Consider the following 24,528-nt stretch of genomic DNA (forward strand, 5'->3'; position numbering starts at 1 on the left):
TACAGGACCATTCTGGAAGAGAACCTGATGGAGTCTGCAAAAGACCTGAGACTGGGACGGAGATTTGTCTTCCAACAAGACAATGATCCAAAACATAAAGCAAAATCTACAATGGAATGGTTCAAAAATAAACATATCCAGGTGTTAGAATGGCCAAGTCAAAGTCCAGACCTGAATCCAATCGAGAATCTGTGGAAAGAACTGAAAACTGCTGTTCACAAATGCTCTCCATCCAACCTCACTGAGCTCGAGCTGTTTTGCAAGGAGGAATGGGAAAAAATTTCAGTCTCTCGATGTGCAAAACTGATAGAGACATACCCCAAGCGACTTACAGCTGTAATCGCAGCAAAAGGTGGCGCTACAAAGTATTAACTTAAGGGGGCTGAATAATTTTGCACGCCCAATTTTTCAGTTTTTGATTTGTTAAAAAAGTTTGAAATATCCAATAAATGTCGTTCCACTTCATGATTGTGTCCCACTTGTTGTTGATTCTTCACAAAAAAATACAGTTTTATATCTTTATGTTTGAAGCCTGAAATGTGGCAAAAGGTCGCAAAGTTCAAGGGGGCCGAATACATTTGCAAGGCACTGTACGTACTCATGCTGTTCCTGTTAAGATGCTTAGTATAGTCTAAAAATAACCTCACTTTTCCTATTACCAATCGTAGTTATCATTTTCTTTAAAACATCTCAAATATAAACTGCGTTTTATTTTTAAAAAATCAAAATGTGCTGTATCATCATGTAATTCCAACATACATACATCAAATATTCTGTACAGGTGAAGAACCCCTTTATGTGTATCAATAGCCAGCTGATACAGTACAATTGCATATGGGGAGAAAAAAAAATAGAATGAGGCTGCGAGTGAGCATGTGTATAGTTGGAGAATGGCCTGTGTATAGTTGGAGAATGGCCTGTGTATAGTTGGAGAATGGCCTGTGTATAGTTGGAGAATGGCCTGTGTATAGTTGGAGAATGGCCTGTGTATAGTTGGAGAATGGCTTGCGTATAGCTCGTTTGCTTGTGAGCACAGCTGCACTCTTCTCCGTTCTGTCAGAGAAATACTGGCGTATCTTGTCCCGTTAGAAGGCGATATGTAGAGGCTGGCATTGTCTTTAAGTGAATCTGTTCAGAAAGATGAGCAGTTATGAATGTCAAAGCTAATAAAAAAGAAAGTAGGCTTCTTGAAATTAAAGTAAATGTTAAATCTAGTGCTTTGATTTGGGGTGGAAATCCTCTCACCTCCCCGACTGCGTTAGTCAAAATGTGGATGATCTTCTCGTGAGGAGTGGCTACCACACTCTGCCCGTTGATTTCAATGATGCGGTGTCCAACCCGGATGCCACCTCTCTCCGCAATCCCTCCACGCATCAGACTGCAGATCTGCTCAAGGCAACATGGGTATGAGAAAGATACAGAATGAAAAGATAGAGTTGAGGTGATTGAAGGTTGTGAAGCTATGAAAGTGGGCAATTTACCCTTTTGCTTTACTACTATGGACTTTCATAAAATGGATGCTGTACAGGTACTATTCAATTGAAAAAAGTCAGTTTCAGACCACATTGATTTCAGATTAACTTTATTCAAGACCATGTTGTGACGGTCCTGAATTTTTCTGAACCGTCTCAGTGCAGCTCCATCCAATAGGGCGCTTTCCCTTTAATTCCCAATTAAATAGCCAGCATTAGCTGCGCAAAAGTGGGGTTGTGATGGAGACGTGAATGAGGATGTGTTCAACCCTCAGTTCCCGACGCTTCTCTATTCCGTTTTTTTGTTGCCGTTAAACGTGTGTTTTGTAGTCTAATTGAGTTTACCCAGGATCGGATCCACTCTTTGCTTCCGTGGACTACACCTCTCTGTTCTTCGTGTCCTTTCTCCGCTGGAGATCTATTGGCGGATTGGATTGTCTGACTGACCAACTGACTACCACCTTTTTGTATACGGTATTTCATTTGTTTTGATGTCATGTATACGGTGATGACTTATGTAGTTAGTTGTAGTTGAGGACTTAGTAAGAGTTGATACGCTTTAAAGTTCTGTGGTAAAATAATTGTTACATGGATTGTATGATTAATACGGGGTTTACGCTACACTTGAATGAACGGACAAACATTGCGTGACTAAGGTCACGGGAGTTCCCTGAACTCCTTTACCGGGCTGGACTCTTTTTAGGCCCGAGGTACAGGACATTTCTAGAAGAACCAGAACTCATTGTGATATAATAATATGTGTGTGTAATCATTGATGTTGCTAATACAACCCACGCAAAATAGTTGTTTTTGAAGTTCTTTCCAATGTTTTAAGGGTTTATGAAAAGTTTATTTCCATCCTGACTTTTGCATAAGTCCTTTGTATTGGTGTAGACTTGACGGACCAGATGGGACTCATTCCCTCCCAAACCAAAAGGAGAAACCAATGTTTTCTCTGGTAGGCAAAACCTACCTGGCACCCCTATAAATAATAACCTCAAGTCAAAACCGTTACAATGCTTGAAGTGAGAAACAAAAAATAATCTCAATTGCATATTACTCACTACTGACTGGACAGGGCCTGAACCAAATAAATATTGACATAAATGAAACATTAATAACCTGAATGTTAGATTCTGTCTGGCAGTTGAATACATATACATCGTTTTTATTTTAATAAAAATGTAGAGTAAAATGATATACAAAGTAACTGCCACTTACAATGCCGTCCTCCACACTGAAGCCCAACTGAAATTTTGGGTCCGGTCGCTTGATTATAGCCATGGTGACGGGAGGGCAGTGGACAATACTGAGCTTCACCTCGGCTTGGTTTTTCAAATCCTTTCATAAAAACAAAAAAAAGGGGAAAATACATCATACAAATACTGGAGAGATTCCTGCAACATACATTTCTATGTCACCTTAAAGTATCCATTCACTATCTAATTGCATTCTGTGCTCCGTACATGAAGAAAGGGATTCACAGAATGGGTATTGTGTGTGTGCATCCGTGCATGTGCGGAGCACAGAACATTAGGCGAAGAAATCCAACATCCTACCATCAAGTCCAACCGCATGCCGAAATGATACTTTAGAATGCAAACACCAATTGATCTCCCACTCGACACGTCACCCGCATCAGTCTATGCCAGGGATCATCAACTAGATTATTTTCTAGAGTAGATGGTCAAGGGGCCGGGCTGCAAATTGACCGGAAGCCCAAAAAGATATAATCTGTTTTTCAAACCTTGATTACATTTGTATATGATCATACACTGAGTATACAAAACATTAGGAACACCTGCTCTTTCCATGACAGACTGACAAGGTGAATCCTGTTGAAAGCTGATGCAATATTGATGTCACCTGTTAAATCCACTTCAATCAGTGTAGATGAAGGGGAGTGGACCGGCTAAAGAAGGACATTTAAAGTCTTGAGACATGGGATGCATGTGTGCCATTCTGAGGGTGAATGGGAAAGACAAAATATTTAAGTGCCTTTGAACGAGGTATGGTAGTAGGTGCCAGGCGCATCAGTTTGTGTCAAGAACTGCAAAGCTGCTGGGTTTTTCAAGCTCAACAGTTTGGCGTGTGTATCAGGAATGGTCAACCACCCAAAGGACATCCAGCCAACTTCACACAAATGTGAGAAGCATTGGACTCAACATGGGCCAAATAAAAATAACCCGTGGGCCACCAGTTGGGGAACCCTGCTGTATGACTTCAGCAATACAGCACCATCTAGTGTGCATTCTACGAACTACATGATAGACAGCCAACAGTCACAGGAACTAATGAAACACAGATGCACAACACAACCCCCTCTTACCCGTATGATACTCTGGCAGGTGGTTATGGGGAGGCCCACAAGGCTGGTGCTATTGACAGACATGATGCGGTCTCCAATGCTGAGGGCCCCGCAGCGCTCTGCAGGGCCACCGTGGAGTAGGTTGGCCACCACCACCGTGGGCAGGATGGACCCCCAGCCCGACTCCACCACCGCCACCCCCACTATCTCCCCGGGAGCCTTGGAGATGGACACCTGGACAGACAGCAGGAAGGTGGTGTTCAGTAGGGAAACAAATTTCAAGATGTAAAACAGTTGACAAGTTCAGGGAGTACCTAACCCAATTTAAACATGATTTTATCTTAACGCTACACAACATTGATGTACATTTCACTAAAATCATGAAATGTATGGATCTGTTTCATTTGTGTCTTGAGCAAAAGAGTAAGTGGTTGTTGCATAGTGTAAAACCACAAATACCTCTGGTTTATTAAGGACAATATTATCTCCATGAACAACCAAATGTTAAAACAGATTGTTATCTAGGCAAGTACTTCCCAAAGCTCTCATCAGGGATCACCAGATGTTTTACACATTTGTTGTTTCCCTGAATTGGCAAACCTGATTCTATTAGTTAAGGGCTTGGTGATAGTTGATTAATTGAATCAGTAGTGCCAGTTTAGTGCTACAACCAATATGTGAAACGTCTGGTGGTCCCCAAGGAGAGGGTTGAGAATCCCTGCAGGGAGGAATACCGCATTTGTAGACCTACATTTAAAAGGCCACCCCGGGTGGTCCTAACAACAAGGTGCTGAAATTGAGTGTTACTGTACCTCTCTGATGTTATCTGAATCAGAAAAGTGCACCAGGTCGCCGTTGTAGAGCTCCTGTGTGCCCAGGTAGTCGCTGTACTCGCTGGGCTTTAGCTCGCTGGCCTTGATGCCGTTGGCATGGAGGAACTGCTGGTAGGCCACACCGAAGGCCTGGCCAATTGCCTGAGCGATTACCTGTGCCTACATGCAGGAAAGTGACAGTGAGTCAGTGGGCGTGTTCAGACATGTTCCAGACTGGCAGCCAACAGTATGGTAATCCTTTACATACCTGTTCCTTCTCACAGAGTAGTTCAAGTAGACAAAAAAGCCTGTGGCTAACGTATTATTAAACCGAACCTTAACCTATAATAATCTAATGAACTGCTAATTAGTGTTTCCTCCTGTTAATCGACTCCTGGCATGGAAAAATAACCTGTGTGCCAGGCTGTTTCTTTCTGTATTCAATAAAGCTGGTTTACCTAGTTGCTTAGGCAAAACAACAACAAGTTGGCTCAAGTACTGTAGAAAAAGACTGGCACCGGAAAAAAAAATAACAGTTCAACCTAATTATTTTCAACAAAAAAAACACAAAACATATTGAACATAAAGTTGTACGGTTTCCACTTGGCTGACTCACATCATCGGAGTTAAACACATGGCAGATCATGCAGCACTTTTTCTGTGGCCCGGGGGAGTTGGCCACGGTGGGGTTCTCCTCCTGGCCTTTACGGTCCACGGCCGGCTTCCTGCGGGCCATCAGGACCACGATGCTGCCGATGTCTGCGATGTAGGAGATCATCTGGAGAGGGTGGTCCATCATGGCCTCCTATAGGAGAAGCAGGAGGGATGAATGTATAGAAACTGTTTACTAACACTTTATTTGGTCTTTTTAATTATTCTTTATTTAACTAGGCAAGTCGGTTAAGAACAAATTCTTATTTACAATGACGGCCTACCAAAAGGCAAAAGGTCTCCTGCGGGGAAGGGGGCTAGGAATAAAAATTTATTAAATTAAAAAAATATAGGACAACACACACACACACACACACATCACGGCAAGAGAGACAACACAACACTACATAAAGAGAGAGACCTAAGGGGCCTCCCGGGTGGCGCAGTGGCTAAGGGCGCTGCAGCGCCAGCTGTGCCACCAGAGGCCCTGGGTTCGCGCCCAGGCTCTGTCGTGACCGGCCGCAACCGGGAGGTCCGTGGGGCGACACACAATTAGCCTAGCGTCATCCGGGTTAGGATGACGGGAAGGCTTGGCCGGTAGGCCGGTAGGGATATCCCTGTCTCATCGCGCACCAGCGACTCCTGTGGCCGGCCGGGCGCAGAGCGCGCTAACCAAGGTTGCCAGGTGCACAGTGTTTAATCCAACACATTGGTGCGGCTGGCTTTCGGGTTGGATGCGCGCTGTGTTAAGAAGCAGTGCGGCTTGGTTGGGTTGTGTACCGGAGGACGCATGACTTTCAACCTTCGTCTCTCCCATGTCTCTCCCATGTCTCTCCCATGCTCCTTATAGGACACGTCACTGCACTCTATACTCCTCTGTAAACTGGTCATCTCTCGGGAGTTGTAGCGATGAGACAAGATAGTAGCTACTAAAACAATTGGATACCACGAAATTGGGGAGAAGAATTACAAATTTTTAAAAAAAGAGAGAGACCTAAGACAACAACATAGCATGGTAGAGACCCAACAGAAGGTAGAGACAACATCACGCAAAGCAGCCACAACTGTCAGTAAGAGTGCCCACGGCTGAGTCTTTGAATGAAGAGATTGAGATAAAACTCAACCCAGTTTGAGAATTTGTTGCAGCTCGTTCCAGTCGCTAGCTGCAGCGAACTGAAAAGATGAGCGCCCCAGGGATGTGTGCGCTTTGGGGACCTTTAACAGAACGTGACTGGCAGAATGGGTGTTGTATGTGGAGGATGAAGGCTGCAGTAGATATCTCAGACAGGGAGGAGGGAGGAGTGAGGCCTAAGAGGGTTTTAGAAATGAGCATCAATCAGTGGGTCTTGCCCCGGATATACAGAGGAGTATAGAGTGCAGTGACGTGTCCTATAAGGAGCATTGGTGGCAAATCTGATGGCCGAATGGTAAATAAAATCAAGCCGCTCAAGAGCACCGTTACCTGATGATCTATAAATTCCGTCTCTGTAATCTAGCATGGGTAGGATGGTCATCTGAATCAGGGTTAGTTTGGCAGCTGGGGTGAAAGAGGAACGATTACAATAGAGGAAACCAAGTCTAGATTTAACTTTAGCCTGCAGCTTTGATATGTGCTGAGAGAAGGACAGTGTACTGTCTAGCCATACTCCCAAGTACTTTTATGAGGTGACTACCTCAAGCTCTAAACCCTCAGAAGTAGTAAACTCATCTTACCAAACCACATGACCTTTGTTTTGGAGGTGTTCAGAACAAGGTTAAGGGCAGAGAAAGAATGTTGGACATTAAGAATGCTGTGTTGTAGAGCATTTAACACAAACTCCAGGGAGGGGCCAGCTTAGTATAAGATTATCATCTGTTCATAAATGGATGAGAGAGCTTCCTGCCTGAGCTACAGTGGGTCAAAAAAGTATTTAGTCAGCCACCAATTGTGCAAGTTCTCCCACTTAAAAAGATGAGAGGCCTGTAATTTTCATCATAGGTGCACTTCAACTATGACAGACAAAATGAGAAGAAAAGAAATCCAGAAAATCACATTGTAGGATTTTTAATGTATTTATTTGCAAATTATGGTGGAAAATAAGTATTTGGTCAATAACAAAAGTTTATCTCAATACTTTGTTATATACCCTTTGTTGGCAATGACAGAGGTCAAACGTTTTCTATAAATCTTCACAAGATTTTCACACACTGTTGCTGGTATTTTGGCCCATTCCTCCATGCATATCTCCTCTAGAGCAGTGATGTTTTGGGGCTGTTGCTGGGCAACACGGACTTTCAACTCTCTCCAAAGATTTTCTATGGGGTTGAGATCTGGAGACTGGTCACTCCAGGACCTTGAAATGCTTCTTACGCAGCCACTCCTTCATTGCCCGGGCGGTGTGTTTGGGATCATTGCCATGCTGAAAGACCCAGCCACATTTCATCTTCAATGCCCTTGCTGATGGAAGGAGGTTTTCACTCAAAATACATGGCCCCATTCATTCTTTCCTTTCCAAGGATCAGTTGATTTCTTCAAACCAAGCTGCTTACCTATTGCAGATTCAGTCTTCCCAGCCTGGTGCAGGTCTACAATTTTGTTTCTGGTGTCCTTTGACAGCTCTTTGGTCTTGGCCATAGTGGAGTTTGGAGTGTGACTGTTTGAGGTTGTGGACAGGTGTCTTTTATACTGATAACAAGTTCAAACAGGTGCCATTAATACAGGTAACGAGTGGAGGACAGAGGAGCCTCTTAAAGAAGTTGTTACAGGTCTGTGAGAGCCAGAAATCTTGCTTGTTTGTAGGTGACCAAATACTTATTTCCCACCATAATTTGCAAATAAATTCATTAAAAATCCTACAATGTGATTCTCTGGATGTCTTTTCTAATTTTTTCTAGTTGAAGTGTACCTATGATGAAAATTACAGGCCTCTCTCATCTTTTTAGAACTTGCACAATTGGTGGCTGACTAAATACTTTTTTTGCCCCACTATGTTGTTGATGTAAATTGAGAAGAGAGTGGGGCCTAGGCTCAAGCCTTGGGGTACTCCCTTGGTGACAGGCAGTGGCTAAGAAAGATGTTTGGACGTTATACACTGCACTCTGAAGTAGTTAGCAAACCAGACCAAAGACCCCTCAAACACCAATACTCCTTAGCCAGCCAACACAAATGGAATGATCTACCGTTTCAAAAGCGTTGGCCAAGTCAATACATATAGCAGTACAACATTGCTTAGAATCAAGGGCAATGGTGAAATCATTGAGGACCTTTAAAGTTGCAGTGACACATCCATAACCTGAGCAGAAACCAGATTGCATACCAGAGAGAATACTATAGACATCAAGAAAGCCAGAATTGATTGACAAGTTTTTCTAACACTTTTGATAAACAGGGCAAAATAGAAATAGGCCTATAACATTTAGGATCAGCTTGATCTCCCCTTTAAATAAAAGACGAACCGGCTGCCTTTCCAGGTACATACCCAAACAGTTCGAACTTTAATTTTAAAAATGAATTTTCCAGAAATAAGTCTCTCACTGTTGCCGCCTGCTACCGACCCCCCTCAGCTCCCAGCTGTGCCCTGGACACCATTTGTGAATTGATCGCCCCCCATCGAGCTTCAGAGTTTGTTCTGTTAGGTGACCTAAACTGGGATATGCTTAACACCCCAGCAGTACTACAATCTAAGATAGATGCCCTCAATCTCACACAAATCATCAAGGAACCCACCAGGTACAACCCTAAACCTGTAAACAAGTGCACCCTCGTAGACGTTATCCGGACCAATTGGCCCTCCAAATACACCTCCGCTGTCTTCAATCAGGATCTCAGCGATCACTGCCTCATTGCCTGTATCCACTACGGGTCGCCAGTCAAACGACCACCCCTCATTTCTGTCAAACGCTCCCTAAAACACTTCTGCGAGCAGGCCTTTCTAATCGACCTGGCCCGGATATCCTGAAAGGATATTGACCTCATCCCGTCAGTTGAGGATGCCTGGTCATTCTTTAAAAGTAACTTCCTCACCATCTTAGATAAGCATGCTCTGTTCAAAAAATGCAGAACTAAGAACAGATAGGCCTGGAGTGAACCAAGGGCTATGACTGCCCTCGACCAACACAAAAACATCCTGTGGCGGACTGCAATAGCATCGAATAGTCCACGCGATATGCAACTGTTCAGGGAAGTCAGGAACCAATACACGCAGTCAGTCAGGAAAGCAAAGGCCAGCTTTTTCAAGCAGAAATTTGCATCCTGTAGCTCTAACTCCAAAAGGTTCTGGGACATTGTAAAGTCCATGGAGAACAAGAGCACCTCCTCCCAGATGCCCACTGTACTGAGGCTAGGTAACACGGTCACCACCGATAAATCCATGATAATCGAAAACTTCAACAAGCATTTCTCAACGGCTGGCCATGCCTTCCTCCTGGCTACTCCAACCTCGGCCAACAGGTCCGTCTCCGCAGCTACTCGCCCAAGCCTCCCCAGATTCTCCTTTCCCCAAATCCAGATAGCAGATGTTCTGAAAGAGCTGCAAAACCTGGACCCATACAAATCAGCTGGGCTTGACAATCTGGACCCTCTATTTCTGAAACTATCCGCCGCCATTGTCGTAACCCCTATTACCAGCCTGTTCAACCTCTCGTATCGTCTGAGATCCCCAAGGATTGGAAAGCTGCCGCAGTCATCCCCCTCTTCAAAGGGGGAGACACCCTGGACCCAAACTGTTACAGGCCTATATCCATCCAGCCCTGCCTATCTAAGGTCTTCGAAAGCCAAGTCAACAAATAGATCACTGACCATCTCAAATCCCACCGTACCTTCTCCACTGTGCAATCTGGTTTCCGAGTCGGTCACGGGTGCACCTCAGCCACGCTCAAGGTACTAAACGATATCATAACCGCCATCGATAAAAGACAGTACTGTGCAGCCTTCTTCATCGACCTGGCCAAGGCTTTCGACTCTGTCAATCACCATATTCTCATCGGCAGACTCAGTAGCCTCGGTTTTTCAAATGACTGCCTTGCCTGGTTCACCAACTACTTTGCAGACAGAGTTCAGTGTGTCAAATCGGAAGGCATGTTGTCCAGTCCTCTGGCAGTCTCTATAGGGGTGCCACAGGGTTCAATTCTCGGGCCGACTCTTTTCTCTGTATATATCAATGACGTTGCTCTTGCAGCGGGCGATACCCTGATCCACCTCTACGCAGACGACACCATTCGGTATACTTCTGGCCCTTCCATGGACACTGTGCTATCTAACTTCCAAACGAGCTTCAATGCCGTATAACACTCCTTCCGTGGCCTCCAACTGCTCTTAAAGGCTAGTAAAACCAAATGCATGCTTTTCAACAGTTCGCTGCCTGCACCCGCACGCTCGACTAGCATCACCACCCTGGATGGTTCCGACCTAGAATATGTGGACATCTATAAGTACCTAAGTGTCTGGCTAGAGTGTAAACTCTCCTTCCAGACTCATATCAAACATATCCAATCTAAAATCAAATCTAGAATCAGCTTTCTATTTCGCAACAAATCCTCCTTCACTCACACCGCCAAACTTACCCTAGTAAAACTGACTATCCTACCGATTCTCGACTTCAGCGATGTCATCTACAAAATAGCTTCCAATACTCTACTCAGCAAACTGGATGCAGTTTATCACTGTGCCATCCGTTTTGTTACTAAAGCATCTTATGCCACCCACCACTGCAACCTGTATGCTCTAGTTGGCTGGCCCTCTCTACATATTCATCGCCAGACCCACTGGCTCCAGGTCATCTACAAGTCCATGCTAGGTAAAGCTCAGCCTTATCGCAGTTCACTGGTCACAATGGCAACACCCACCCGCAGCACGTGCTCCAGCAGGTGTATCTCACTGATCATCCCTAAAGCCAACACCTCATTTGGCCGCCTTTCCTTCCAGTTCTTTGCTGCCTGTGACTGGAACTAATTGCAAAAATCGCTGAAGTTGGAGACTTATCTCCCTCACCAACTTTAAACATCTGCTATCTGAGCAGCTAACTGATCACTGCAGCTGTACATAGTCCATCGGTAAATAGCCCACCCAATTTACCTACCTCATCCCCATACTGTTTTTATTTATTTACTTTTCTGCTCTTTTCCACACCAGTATCTCTACCTGCACATGACCATTTAACCTACCTGGTTAAATAAAGGTGAAATTAAAATTAAAATAAAAATGGGAACCTCCCTAGAGAGAAGATACAGGTTAAAAGGGTCAGAGATGGGCTTGGCGAAGATGGGGGCAACAACCTTAAAAAAGAAAGGTCTAAACCATCTGACCCAGTTTAACTTCATATGGCTGCAGGGGCAGTATTGAGTAGCTTGGATGAAAAGGTGCCCATTGTAAACGGCCAGCTCCTCAGTCTCAGTTGCTAATATATGCATATTATTATTCATATTGGATAGAAAACACTCTAAAGTTTCCAAAACTGTCAAAATATTGTCTGTGAGTATAACAGAACTGATATTGTAGGCGAAACCCTGAGGAAAATCAAAACAGGAAGAGGCTTCTATTTTGAAAACTCCATGTCCCATAGCCTCCCTTTGCTCCATTTAACTTCATGCGACGAGCAATCCCGTCTCCGGGATCCTATTTATAGCCTCAAGCTCATTAGCATAACGCAACGTTAACTATTCATGAAAATCGCAAATGAAATGAAATAAATATATTTGCTCTCAAGCTTAGACTTTTGTTAACAACACTGTCATCTCAGATTTTCAAAATATGCTTTTCAACCATAGCTAAACAAGCATTTGTGTAAGAGTATTGATAGCTAGCATAGCTATAAGCCTAGAATTCAGCCAGCAACATTTTCACAAAAACAAGAAAAGCATTCAAATAAAATCATTTATCTTTGAAGAACTTCAGATGTTTTCAATGAGGACACTCTCAGTTAGATAGCAAATGTTCAGTTTTTCCTGAAAGATTCTTTGTGTAGGAGAAATATCGACTGAAACATGGCAAACGTTGTTTAGAATCAATCCTCAAGGTGTTTTTCACATATCTCTTCATTGATATATCGTTCGTGGAAGTCTGCTTTCTCCTCTCAATCACATGGAAAAATACTTGCAGCTGAAGTTTACGCACCAATTTCGACGCAGGACACCGGGCGGACACCTGGTAATTGTGGTCTCTCATGGTCAATCTTCCAATGATATGCCTACAAATACGTCACAATGCTGCAGACACCTTGGGGAAACGGCAGAAATTGTAGGCTCTCTCATTGCGCATTCACAGCCATATAAGGAGACATTGGAAAACAGAGCTTCAAATATTTTGCTAATTTCCTGTTTGAAGTTTCATCTTGGTTTCGCCTGTAGCATTAGTTCTGTGGCACTCACATATAATATCTTTGCCGTTTTGGAAACGTCAGAGTGTTTTCTTTCCAAAGCTGTCAATTATATGCATAGTCGAGCATCTTTTCGTGACAAAATATCTTGTTTAAAACGGGAACGTTTTTTTATCCAAAAATGAAATACTGCCCCTAGAGTTCCAAGAGGTTAAAGGGATATCAACCAGATTCATTTTCCTATCACTTCCTCAAGGTGTCAACAATCTTCAGACATAGTTTCATGCTTTTATTTTGAAAAATGAGCCAGATAGATAACATTGCGTCAACATTGTGTCACATGAGTTTTGGACAGCTATTGTTTTTTCCTCTCCTACTGTGAAAGACATTTGCGGTTGATATATTATCGATTATATATTTTTAAAACAACCTGAGGATTGATTATAAAAAACGTTTGCCATGTTTCTGTGGACATTATGGAAACTATTTGGAATTTGTCTGCATTGTCGTGACCCCTCTTTCCTGTGGATTTCTAAACAGAACGAGACAAACAAACGGAGCTATTTTGGATATAAAAATCATCTTTATGGAACAAAAGGAACATTTGTTGTGTAACGGAGTCCCGTGAGTGAAGATATCCAAAGATCAAAAGGTAAACGATTAATTTGATTCCTTTTCTGATTTTTTGTGACCAAAGTACCTGATGCTAAGTGTACTTAACGTTTTGTCGTGCGATCGATAAACTTACACAAATGCTTGGATTGCTTTCGCTGTAAAGCATAATTTCAAAATCTGACACGACAGGTGGATTAACAAAAGGCTAAGCTGTGTTTCCCTATATTGCACTTGTGATTTCATGAATATAAATATTTGTTGGAATATGTATTGAATGTAGCGCTATGCTATTCAGTGGTTGTTGATGACTCTTATCCCGTTAACGGGATTGCAGCCATAACAAGTTAAGGAGCTCCTTTAGCACCTCAGACTCAGTGACTGCCTGCAAGGAGAAACTTTGTTGCAGGGCAGGGGAAAAAGAGGGAGAAGCATTGGAGATAGTCGCATTAGAAGGGGTGGGAGATTAGGAAATGTTGGACGGGCAAGGAGGCATTGCTGAGTCAAATAGGAATCCTGACTTAACGGCTGCTGTACCTGTACAGGGACCAAATCAGCGGAAATTCCAGAGCGCCAACTAATAGTACTCGATACAACTCAAACTTACATTAAAACACACATGCAAGGTACTCAATTAAAGATACACTCGTTGTGAATCAAATCAAATTTTATTTGTCACATACACATGGTTAGCAGATGTTAATGCGAGTGTAGCGAAATGCTTGTGCTTCTAGTGCCGACAATGCAGTAATAACCAACAAGTAATCTAACTAACAATTCCTAAACTACTGTCTTATACAGTGTAAGGGGATAAAGAATATGTACATACGGATATATGAATGAGTGATGGTACAGAGCAGCATAGGCAAGATACAGTAGATGGTAGTGAGTACAGTATATACATATACGAGATGAGTATGTAAACAGTGGCATAGTTAAAGTGGCTAGTGATACATGTATTACATAAGGATGCAGTCGATGATATAGAGTACAGTATATACGTATGCATATGAGAAGAATAATGTAGGGTAAGTAACATTATATAAGGTAGCATTGTTTAAAGTGGCTAGTGATATATTTACATCATTTCCCATCAATTCCCATTATTAAAGTGGCTGGAGTTGAGTCAGTGTCAGTGTGTTGGCAGCAGCCACTCAATGTTAGTGGTGGCTGTTTAACAGTCTGATGGCCTTGAGATAGAAGCTGTTTTTCAGTCTCTCGGTCCCAGCTTTGATGCACCTGTACTGACCTCGCCTTCTGGATGATAGCGGGGTGAACAGGCAGTGGCTCGGGTGGTTGATGTCCTTGATGATCTTTATGGCCTTCCTGTAACATCGGGAGGTGTAGGTGTCCTGGAGGGCAGGTAGTTTGCCCCCGGTGATGCGTTGTGCAGACCTCACTACCCTCTGGAGAGCCTTACGGTTGAGGGTGGAGCAGTTGCCGTATCAGGCGGTGATACAGCCCGCCAGGATGCCACGCAGTCGTGGGTGAACAGGGAGTACAGGAGAGGGCTCAGAAGGCACCCTTGTAGGGCCCCAGTGTTGAGGATCCAGATGGGTTAGGGCAGTGTGCAGTGTGGTTGAGATTGCATCGTCTGTGGACCTATTTGGGCGGTAAGCAAATTGGAGTGGGTCTAGGGTGTCAGGTAGGGTGGAGGTGATATCGTCCTTGACTAGTCTCTCAAAGCACTTCATGATGACGGAAGTGAGTGCTACGGGGCGGTAGTCGTTTAGCTCAGTTACCTTAGCTTTCTTGGGAACAGGAACAATGGTGGCCCTCTTGAAGCATGTGAGAACAGCAGACTGGTATAGGGATTGATTGAATATGTCCGTAAACACACCAGCCAGCTGGTCTGCGCATGCTCTGAGGGCGCGGCTGGGGATGCCGTCTGGGCCTGCAGCCTTGCGAGGGTTAACACGTTTAAATGTTTTACTCACCTCGGCTGCAGTGAAGGAGAGACCGCATGTTTCCGTTGCAGGCCGTGTCAGTGGCACTGTATTCTCCTCAAAGCGGGCAAAAAAGTTATTTAGTCTGCCTGGGAGCAAGACATCCTGGTCCGTGACTGGGCTGGATTTCTTCCTGTAGTCCGCGATTGACTGTAGACCCTGCCACATGCCTCTTGTGTCTGAGCCGTTGAATTGAGATTCTACTTTGTCTCTGTACTGACGCTTAGCTTGTTTGATAGCCTTACGGAGGGAATAGCTGCACTGTTTGTATTCAGTCATGTTACCAGACACCTTGCCCTGATTGAAAGCAGTGGTTCGCGCTTTCAGTTTCACGCGAATGCTGCCATCAATCCACGGTTTCTGGTTAGGGAATGTTTTAATCGTTGCTATGGGAACGACATCTTCAACGCACGTTCTAATGAACTCGCACACCGAATCAGCGTATTCGTCAATGTTGTTATCTGACGCAATACGAAACATGTCCCAGTCCACGTGATGGAAGCAGTCTTGGAGTGTGGAGTCAGCTTGGTCGGACCAGCGTTGGACAGACCTCAGCGTGGGAGCTTCTTTTTTTAGTTTTTGTCTGTAGGCAGGTATCAGCAAAATGGAGTCGTGGTCAGCTTTTCCGAAAGGGGGGCGGGGCAGGGCCTTATATGCGTCGCGGAAGTTAGAGTAACGGTGATCCAAGGGTTTTCCACCCCTGGTTGCGCAATCAATATGCTGATAAAATTTAGGGAGTCTTGTTTTCAGATTAGCCTTGTTAAAATCCCCAGCAACAATGAATGCAGCCTCCGGATAAATGGTTTCCAGTTTGCAAAGAGTTAAATCAAGTTCGTTCAGAGCCATCGATGTGTATGCTTGGGGGGGGGGGATATATACGGCTGTGATTATAATCGAAGAGAATTCTCTTGGTAGATAATGCGGTCTACATTTGATTGTGAGGAATTCTAAATCAGGTGAACAGAAGGAATCTAGCCAACATGTCAGATTTGTAAAATGCTTTTCGGCGAAAGCATGAGAAGCTATTATCTGATAGCAGGCAGCCCCCAGAAACACACAAAGGGGACGTAAACAAAGAAATTAGCGTAGCCGGCGCTACACAAAACGCAGAAATAAAATATAAAACATTCAAATCCAGGAAAAAAGTCACGTTTCCCAACGCAACGTCATTTTTTAAAATTAAAAAAGTTGCCTATAAACTTTGACAAAACACTTCAAACTACTTCTGTAATCCAACTTTAATTAACTTTAATTAATTTAATTATTAATAAACATTAATAAACGATCAAATTGATCACGGAGCGATCTGTATTCAATAGCAACAAGTTTGGAAAACAAAGTCCACTTTCCCCCTTCCATTTTTTCCAGCTGTGTACCCGAAGACAGGATGTGCCTATTACTCATCTGACCAAGGATTAAGTTGCCTAGAAATCACAACACTGGCAACATCGTGTGGAAGCTGTCGGAACTGCAAGCCCATCTCCATCTATTATAGCGTGCAATAGACAATACAGAGACTGGCGGATGGATTTTTTCTTCGTCGATTTTGTGATCAGGTTTCCTTGCGATTTTGACCACGGAACTCGTTCTGTTATAGTCACAGACATCATTGAACCAGTTTTAGAAACTTCAGAGTGTTTTCTATGCACACATACTAATCATATGCATATACTATATTCCTGGCATGACTAGCAGGACGTTGAAATGTTGCGCATTTTTAACAAAAAGCTGCGAAAATTCGCAGCGGCCATAACAGGTTATTAATGAAGTGGTGATTTAAAGAGCTCAGCCATGTGCTCCTTGTCAGTAACAACCACATCATCAACATTAAGGGACATGGGCAGCTGTGAGGAGGAAGGTTTATTCTTCAGGTCTTTAACCATTTTCTAGAATTCCTTGGTGTTAGAACCACAGAGAGAAAACTGCTCCTTAAAGTAACTAACTTTGGCCTCCCGGATAGCCTGAGTGGACTTATTTCTCATTTGCCTGAACAAGAGCCAGTCAGCGTGTGCTGTGTCGTTCGCCAAAAGCAATTCTTGAGGTGGAGGAACTCTGCAAGATCACGGTAAACCCAGGGGCTGAACCTTTAGGTGTAAGTTTAACACTAATGAAAGAAATCCATGATAGATCCATTCCCACTGGGTCTAACAACAAAGATGGCCAGGCTAGTTTAACAGTAACCACTATATATCTAGGACCAGCCAGCCATTAAGTAGGAAAAAAGCTGAAAAACTGTCACAAAATTCACTTGCCTATTCAACTGTACAGGCTGAGTACGACGCAAATTAGTGCCACTTTTATTCAAGGAATGACCTTAGCTACTTTGTCATTCATTCAAACCAAACCTGTTTGTCTGCGCTGAGGACTTTGATGCGCTGAGTGGAGATGAAGAGATCCACCTCAGTCATAGGCTGAGACTCTCCCTCTGGGGCCTGGAAAAAGACAAGAGCAGATGTTTTGATGACACAATCTAAAGCAGATCACCACTTTTTAGCAGAATGATCTGTCTGACCCATTCTGGCACTTATGGCCCCCCCACTTCCCACTTATCCCAGTCAAAGCTATACTCTATCCTGGCAAGCTTTCCCCTAACGTCAGGACACCACAGTCCCCGCCAATCCTCCGACCACATCTAAAAACCTACCCCTTCAAAAAGTAGAAGGGGAAAAAAAACACCCTGCCATTGAACTTGCGCCTTTCTTTTCTTACTAGCACCGACTTTGCAGTCATAGATGCTTTATTGAGGAAAAGTTTTACTGTTGCACCAACCCACAGCGGGAGAAAAAAACAAGGTTCTGCCGCAGCACACTCTAAACCCTAGCAGTCTCAATCGACTGAGATATGTGGTTGTTTTACCTCGCTACTTTAAGATAAATGCACCAAATTGTAAGTTGCTTGGGATAAGAGCATCTGCTAAATGACTAAAATGCCAAAAGTAAACTTACTTTTATCCTGTCCACAGCCTCTTGGGCCTGTTTCATTCGTGCGTTGGTGGAAGGGTTCTTGTCAGACTTGAGCTGGGTGGAGCCCAGGTACTTGGCCCCAAATATGACCCCATCCAGGAGGTCATCTGGGTCACAGGGGCCAGGCACTGACACAAAAACAAAGTGACTTATCAGAAATGTATTACTATTGTTATTACTGCTATTATTATTATTAATATTGAGATTCCAATAAAAAAGCACAGAAGTTTTACATAGCCTATGTTTAGCTTACCATCTTTATAGGCTGGGTGGTCCTCTGTGCCCTGTAAGTGAAGAGGTTAATGATAATTGAACAAAGTAAAAGACACAGCTCATTAGTAAAGTATCAATTATTTTGCTGACGATTGATTGGTTCAAGACGTCGACCAATTAATCGGAATGGACGATTAATTAGGGCCGATTTCAAGTTATCATAACAATCGGTATTTTTGGACACCGATTAAAAATATATATATTTTACACCTTTATTTAACTAGGCAAGTCAGTTAAAAACACATTCTAATTTTCAATGACGGCCTAGGGTTCGTGGGTTAACTGCCTTGTTCAGGGGAAAAACGACAGATTTTTACCTTCGTTTTTGCAACCTTCTGGTTACTTGTCCAATGCTCTAACCACCTGCCTTACATTGCACTCCACGAGGAGACTGCTTGGCAGGCTGACTACCTGTTACGTGAGGGCAGCAATAAGCCAAGGTAAGTTGCTAGCTAGCATTAAACTTATCTTATAAAAAACAATCTTAACATAATCACTAGTTAACTACACATGGTTGATGATATTGCTAGTTTATCTAGCGTGTCATGCGTTGCATATAATCGATGCGGTGCCTGTTAATTTCTCATTGAATCACAGCCTACTTCGACAAACGGGTGATGAATTAACAAGTGCATTTGCGGAAAAAAGCACTGTCGTTGCAACAATGTTACCAAACCATAAACACCAATGCCTTTCTTTAAAATCAATACACAAGTATATATTTTTAAACCTGCATATTTAGTTAGTACTGCCTGCTAACATTAATTTCTTATAATTAGGGAAATTGTCACTTCTCTTGCATTCCATGCAAGCAGTCAGGGTATATGCAGCAGTTTGGGCCACCTGGCTCATTGCGAACTGTGTAAAGTCAATTTATTCCTAACGAAGACCGTAGTTAATTTGCCAGAATTGTACATAATTATGACATAACATTGAAGGTTGTACAATGTAACAGCAATATTTAGACTTATGGATGCCATCCGTTAGATAAAATACGGAACGGTTCCATAGTTTATTGAAAGATAGTTTCTGGATTCGACCATTTTAATGACCAAAGGCTCGTATTTCTGCGTGTTATTATGTTATAATTAAGTCTATGATTTGATAGAGCAGTCTGAGCAGTCGTAGGCACCAGCAGGCTCGTAAGCATTCATTCAAACAGCACTTTTGTGCATTTGCCAGCAGATCTTCGCAATGCTTCAAGCCTATCAACTCCCGAGATTAGGCTGGTGTAACCGATGTGAAATGGCTAGCTAGTTAGCGGGGTGTGCTCTAATAGCGTTTCAAATGTCACTTGCCCTGAGACTTGGAGTAGTTGTTCCCCTTGCTCTGCATGAGTAACGCTGCTTCGATGGTGGCTGTTGTCGGTGTGTTCCTGGTTCGAGCCCAGGTAGGGGCAAGGGGAGGGACGGAAGCTATACTGTTACACTGGCAATACTAAAGTGCCTATAAGAACATCCAATAGTCAAAGGTATATGAAACACAAATCGTATAGAGAGAAAGTCCTATAGTAATTACAACCTAAAACTTCATTCCTGGGAATATTGAAGACCCATGTTAAAAGGAACCACCAGCTTTCTTATGTTCTCAGCAAGGAACTTAAACGTTAGCTTTTTTTTACATGGCACATATTACACTTTTACTTTCTTCTACAACACTTTGTTTTTGCATTATTTAAACCAAATTGAACATGTTTCATTATTTATTTGAGGCTAAATTGATTTTATTGATGTATTAGATTAAGCTAAAATAAGTGTTCATTCAGTATTGTTGTAATTGTCATTACAAATAAATACACATATATTTTTATTTTAAAATCAGCCGATTAATCGGTGTCTGCTTTTTTTGGTATGTCCACCAGAGCTGTTGCCAGAGAATTTAATGTTAATTTATCTACCATAAGCCACCTCCAACATTGTTTAAGAGAATTTGGCAGTATGTCTAACTGGCCTCACAACCGCAGACACGTGTAACCACAACAGCCCAGGACCTTGGCTTCTTCAAGTGGGAGGGCCTATGCCTTCCCAGGCACGCCCATGGCTGTGCCCCTGAGAGTAGGGCCTAATGAATTTTAAAATCAGTGAAATTGTTGCATGTTGTTTATATTTTTGTTCAGTATTATAACACCACCATTAATCATTAATAACCATCTTTCAGCATGTCACACCTACCCGCTCAATGTTCTCTGCATCGTTGACCTCCTCTGGAGCCTCCTCCCCTAACTTCATCCACACAGGCTCTGGGACCTCATCCTCGGGGATAGAGTCAACGGAGTCATCTATGTGGCGCAGCCGCCCGCTGTTCCCAAAGTGGTCCCAGAACCTCTCCCCGTCCTCCTGGTTGTAGGAGACAGACACCACCGCATCCATCTCTTCTCTCCGGGCCATGTAAGGAAGAACATGGGTATCAGAGGGACTGGGCTGGGGAACCCCGATCTCTGTACACTCCAGCAGCCCTATTAGGTCTCTCTGTTGACTCTCAGAGAACAGCAGCCCCGAGGCCTGGTTCAGGTTCTGCTCTGGTAGGAAAAGGCTGACGTCAGTCAACAGAGATGGGCCTGCAGGGTCAAAGTCCGAGGACTCAGAGAACACTGATGGTGTAGGGTCAGTGCTTGAGTTCCTGGGGAAAGGGCTTTCTCTGATGACTTGGAGTCGGTTCAACAGGTGGTGGATCCGAGTGTGGTCTTCGTCACCTGGTCTCCAGATCTCAACCTTCTTCTCTTCCCCCACCACTCTTTCCTTTTCACAAGGATCCAGGACCCGTTCAGTTGGGGTTCTATCCTCAGGAGCAAAGTTGATTAGCCCCTCCTGGCTAACTGCCACAGGTAAAGCTACAGTGTCACTGGTGTCCAAGAGAGGTAGGGACTCACCTACTCCATCCACGGCAGATAGGGACTCACCTAGTACATCCTCTGGACTGTCCATAGCGACAGACGAGGGAGGAAAGCTGGGATCATCCATCTCTTCCACTGACCCTGCTTCACTAGAGTCGTCTGACCTCCAGTCCAGAGGAGGGGGCTCTATCAGGTTAAAGGAGTCCAGGTCCTCTGATTCAGGGTGGGAAGCCTTGGAGGCAGCTTTATGTGACTGGCTTTGACTGTCTGGATCACCTACAACAGGTCCACCACAAGCAGTGTTCTCCTGTTGAGGTGAGGAATCTGTTTGTTCCACCTTGTTTCCAGCAGGGCAATTATAAGCCTCCATTTTCTGGATAGGAGTACGGGTCATTGGCAACACATCAACAAGTTGACATGATAGAGACTCCACATACAAGCACCTTTCAATGTCTTGTGGGGTGTTTCGGCAAAGGTTGAGCCATTTAAAGGGGTTACTATATACTGTTTCACTGTGAAAGTAGACCATTTTAAAAACATACATTAAAATATATTACTTAATGAATAATCATTTATATTTACACCATCAAATTTCATATCGTCTAACACTATCCTACAGTAATCAAAATTGTAAATGCTTTTCACCCCTTTTCACCCCCATTTCTTGTGCAGGGGATAATGAAAGCACCCTGTTTTTGTCTTCATTGACCCATGTCCAAAAAATAAGTGCTGCTATTGCTTCAGGCTCAAAGTACATGTTATGGTCATGTGACACCAAGTCCCCTTTGTGAAACGAGCCTGACAATACGGTATGTTTGTATTCGTATTAAGCTACTGTCGTCATTGTAACATTTTCTCCATATGTAACAAAAAACGCAGTAACCAATATAAAACAATTATCCTAGCTAACATCATAAGTAATTATGATGGTGCGCTATTTAACACTTACAAATACAAGACACCAGTCTTCCCAATAATGACACTGAAAACATATCATTATGCTTGCACTACTGTTAGCTAGAGAAATTGCAGTATTACATTGTTGTAGCCTGACTGAATCACCAGAGCTAATTTGCTAACGTTAGCTTCATTTAGCTTAGCTAACGCGTTAGCAAGTATGGCTATCCACTCAGCTAACTTTCAGCTAATTTACAGCCAATAAGCTTTAGTAATCTTCCTGCTGGTTTGCGAACAAGTTCATGACATTTAGGGCGATATTGGCAGTACTGGCAGTACCACATGATCCAGATGCTCACCCTGTTAAATTCTGGATCCGATGAATGCTTGAACTTTACTGCCACGGATGAAGTTGACGTGGCTGGGAACTCTTTTGCAACAAAACAAGTCGGCAATATAGCAATGTCTTCGTAGTAATAGCTACACTTTTAACAACACTGTGCTGAGGCAATTAGCAGTACGTCCGTCTCGTGTATGAAACATAAAATGCTGTTGTTGTATGCATCTCTACTACAGAGTTACATAAATTGTTTCGGTGGTCTTCTCTCTGCCGCTACAAACAATGTTGACGTAGTGCGCATGCGTAAAATTGAGTTAAGTCATGCTCAATATATTGTCAAACTGAACTTCATACAGTGCCTTCGGAAAGTATTCAGACCCACTGACTTTTCCACATTTTGTTACGTTACTTATTCTAAAATGGAATAAACATTTTTAAATTATCTACACACAATACACGATATTGATAAAGCAGGGTAGCCTAGTGGTTAGAGTGTTGGACTAGTAACCGAAAGGTTGCAAGTTCGAATCCCCGAGCTGACAAGGTACAGGCAGTTAACCCACTGTTCCTAGGCCGTCATTGAAAATAAGAACTTGTTCTTAACTGACTTGCCTAGTAAAATTAAATAAAACAGGCTTTTAGAAATTGTTGCTAATTTATTCAAAATAAAAATATCAATAACCTACTACATAAGAATTCAGACCCTTTGCTATGAGCCTCGAAATTGACCTCCGGTGTATCTTGCTTCCATTGATTATCCTTGAGATGTTTCTACAACTTGGAGTCCACCTGTGGTAAATTCAACTGATTGAACATGATCTGGAAAGGCATACACATGTCACACAGTTGACAGTGCATGTCAGAGCAAAAACCACACCATGAGGTTGAAGGAATTGTCCGTAGATCTCTGAGACACAGATCTGGGGAAGGGTTCCAAAAAATGTCTGCAGCATTTAAGGTCCCTAAGAACACAGTGGCCTCCATCATTTTTAAATGGAAGAACTTTGGAACCACCAAGACTCTTCCTAAAGCTGGCCACCTGGCCAAACTGAGAAATCGGGGGAGAAGGGCCTTGGTCAGGGAAGTGATGGTCACTGACAGAGCTCTAGAGTTCCTCTGTGGACATAGGATAACCTTCCAGAAGGACAACCATCTCTGCAGCACTCCACCAATCAGACCTTTATGGTAGAGTGGCCAGATGGAAGCCACTGCCCGCTTTGAGTTTGCCAAAAGGTACCTTAAAGCCTCTCCAACCATAAGAAACCCGATTCTCTGGTCTGATGAAACCAAGATTGACCTCTTTGGCCTGAATGACTAACGTCACATCTGGAGGAAACCTGGCACCATCCCTACGGTGAAGCATTGTGGTGGCGGCAGCATAATGCTGTAGGGATGTTTATCAAATCAAATTTTATAGGCCACATGCGCTTAATTAGCAGATGTTATTGCGGGTGTAGCGAAATGCTTGTGCTTTAGCTCCGACAGTGCAGTAATATCTAACAAATTACACAACATATACCCAATACACACAAATCTAAGTAGAAATTAATTAAGATGATATACATATGGACGAGCGGAACGGACTAAGATACAGAATAGTATAGAAAAACAGTATACATATGAGAAATGCCAGATATGTAAAACATTATTAAAGTGACCAGTGATTTCTCGTCTATGCCTATAGGCAGCTTCCTCTAATGTGCTAGTGATGGCGGTTTAACAGTCTGATGGCCTTGAGAAAAGCTTTTTTTCAGTCTCTCGGTTCCAGTTTTGATGCACCTGTATTGACCTCGCCTTCTGGTCAATAGTGGGGTGAACAGGCAGTGGCTCGGGTGGTTCATGCCCTTGAACTTTTTGGCCTTCCTGTGACAAGCCAAATTTCTTTAGCCTCATGAGGTTGAGGAGGCTCTATTGCGCCTTCTTCACAACACTGTATGTGCGGGTGGTCCATTTCAGTTTGTCAGTGATGCTTCTTTACTGCGGTCCATCGATTGGAGGGGGGGGGGGATCTCTGCTGTTTCCTGAAGTCCACAATCATCTCCTTTGTTTTGTTGAGTTTTGTTGAGTGAGAGGTTGTTTTCCAGGCACCACACTCACCTCCTCCCTGTAGTCTGTCAGGCCCAGGGCCT

The 24,528-nt window shown here is 43.3% G+C and overlaps 1 protein-coding gene across 1 annotated transcript; it reads right to left on the bottom strand.

Annotated features, from left to right (window-relative positions):
* Positions 1–690: 690 nt before the first annotated feature.
* Positions 691–22,757, bottom strand: LOC135524635 (amyloid-beta A4 precursor protein-binding family A member 3-like). The gene is made up of 11 exons (XM_064952348.1): positions 22,419–22,757; positions 20,501–21,674; positions 18,310–18,340; positions 18,039–18,184; positions 17,439–17,525; positions 5,209–5,397; positions 4,593–4,772; positions 3,802–4,014; positions 2,694–2,813; positions 1,246–1,386; positions 691–1,128 (listed from the first exon to the last, which is right to left on the bottom strand). The coding sequence occupies exons 2-11, from the start codon at positions 21,554–21,556 to the stop codon at positions 1,057–1,059; spliced, it is 2,235 nt and encodes a 744-aa protein (XP_064808420.1). The 5' UTR covers positions 21,557–21,674; positions 22,419–22,757; the 3' UTR covers positions 691–1,056.
* Between the last annotated feature and the right edge of the window lie 1,771 nt (positions 22,758–24,528).

Source organism: Oncorhynchus masou, chromosome 31 (genome assembly GCF_036934945.1).
Source record: "Oncorhynchus masou masou isolate Uvic2021 chromosome 31, UVic_Omas_1.1, whole genome shotgun sequence".
Classification (NCBI taxonomy): domain Eukaryota; kingdom Metazoa; phylum Chordata; class Actinopteri; order Salmoniformes; family Salmonidae; genus Oncorhynchus; species Oncorhynchus masou.

Excerpts from the sequence above, each read along its gene's own strand:
- LOC135524635 (XM_064952348.1), bottom strand. The coding sequence starts at position 21,556 with ATGACCCGTACTCCTATCCAGAAAATGGAGGCTTATAATTGCCCTGCT. Across the intron at positions 4,015-4,592 it reads ATTCAGATAACATCAGAGAG|GTGTCCATCTCCAAGGCTCC; the intron begins GTACAGTAACAC and ends CTGTCTGTCCAG. Across the intron at positions 1,387-2,693 it reads TCAGTGTGGAGGACGGCATT|ATCTGCAGTCTGATGCGTGG; the intron begins GTAAGTGGCAGT and ends TGCCTTGAGCAG.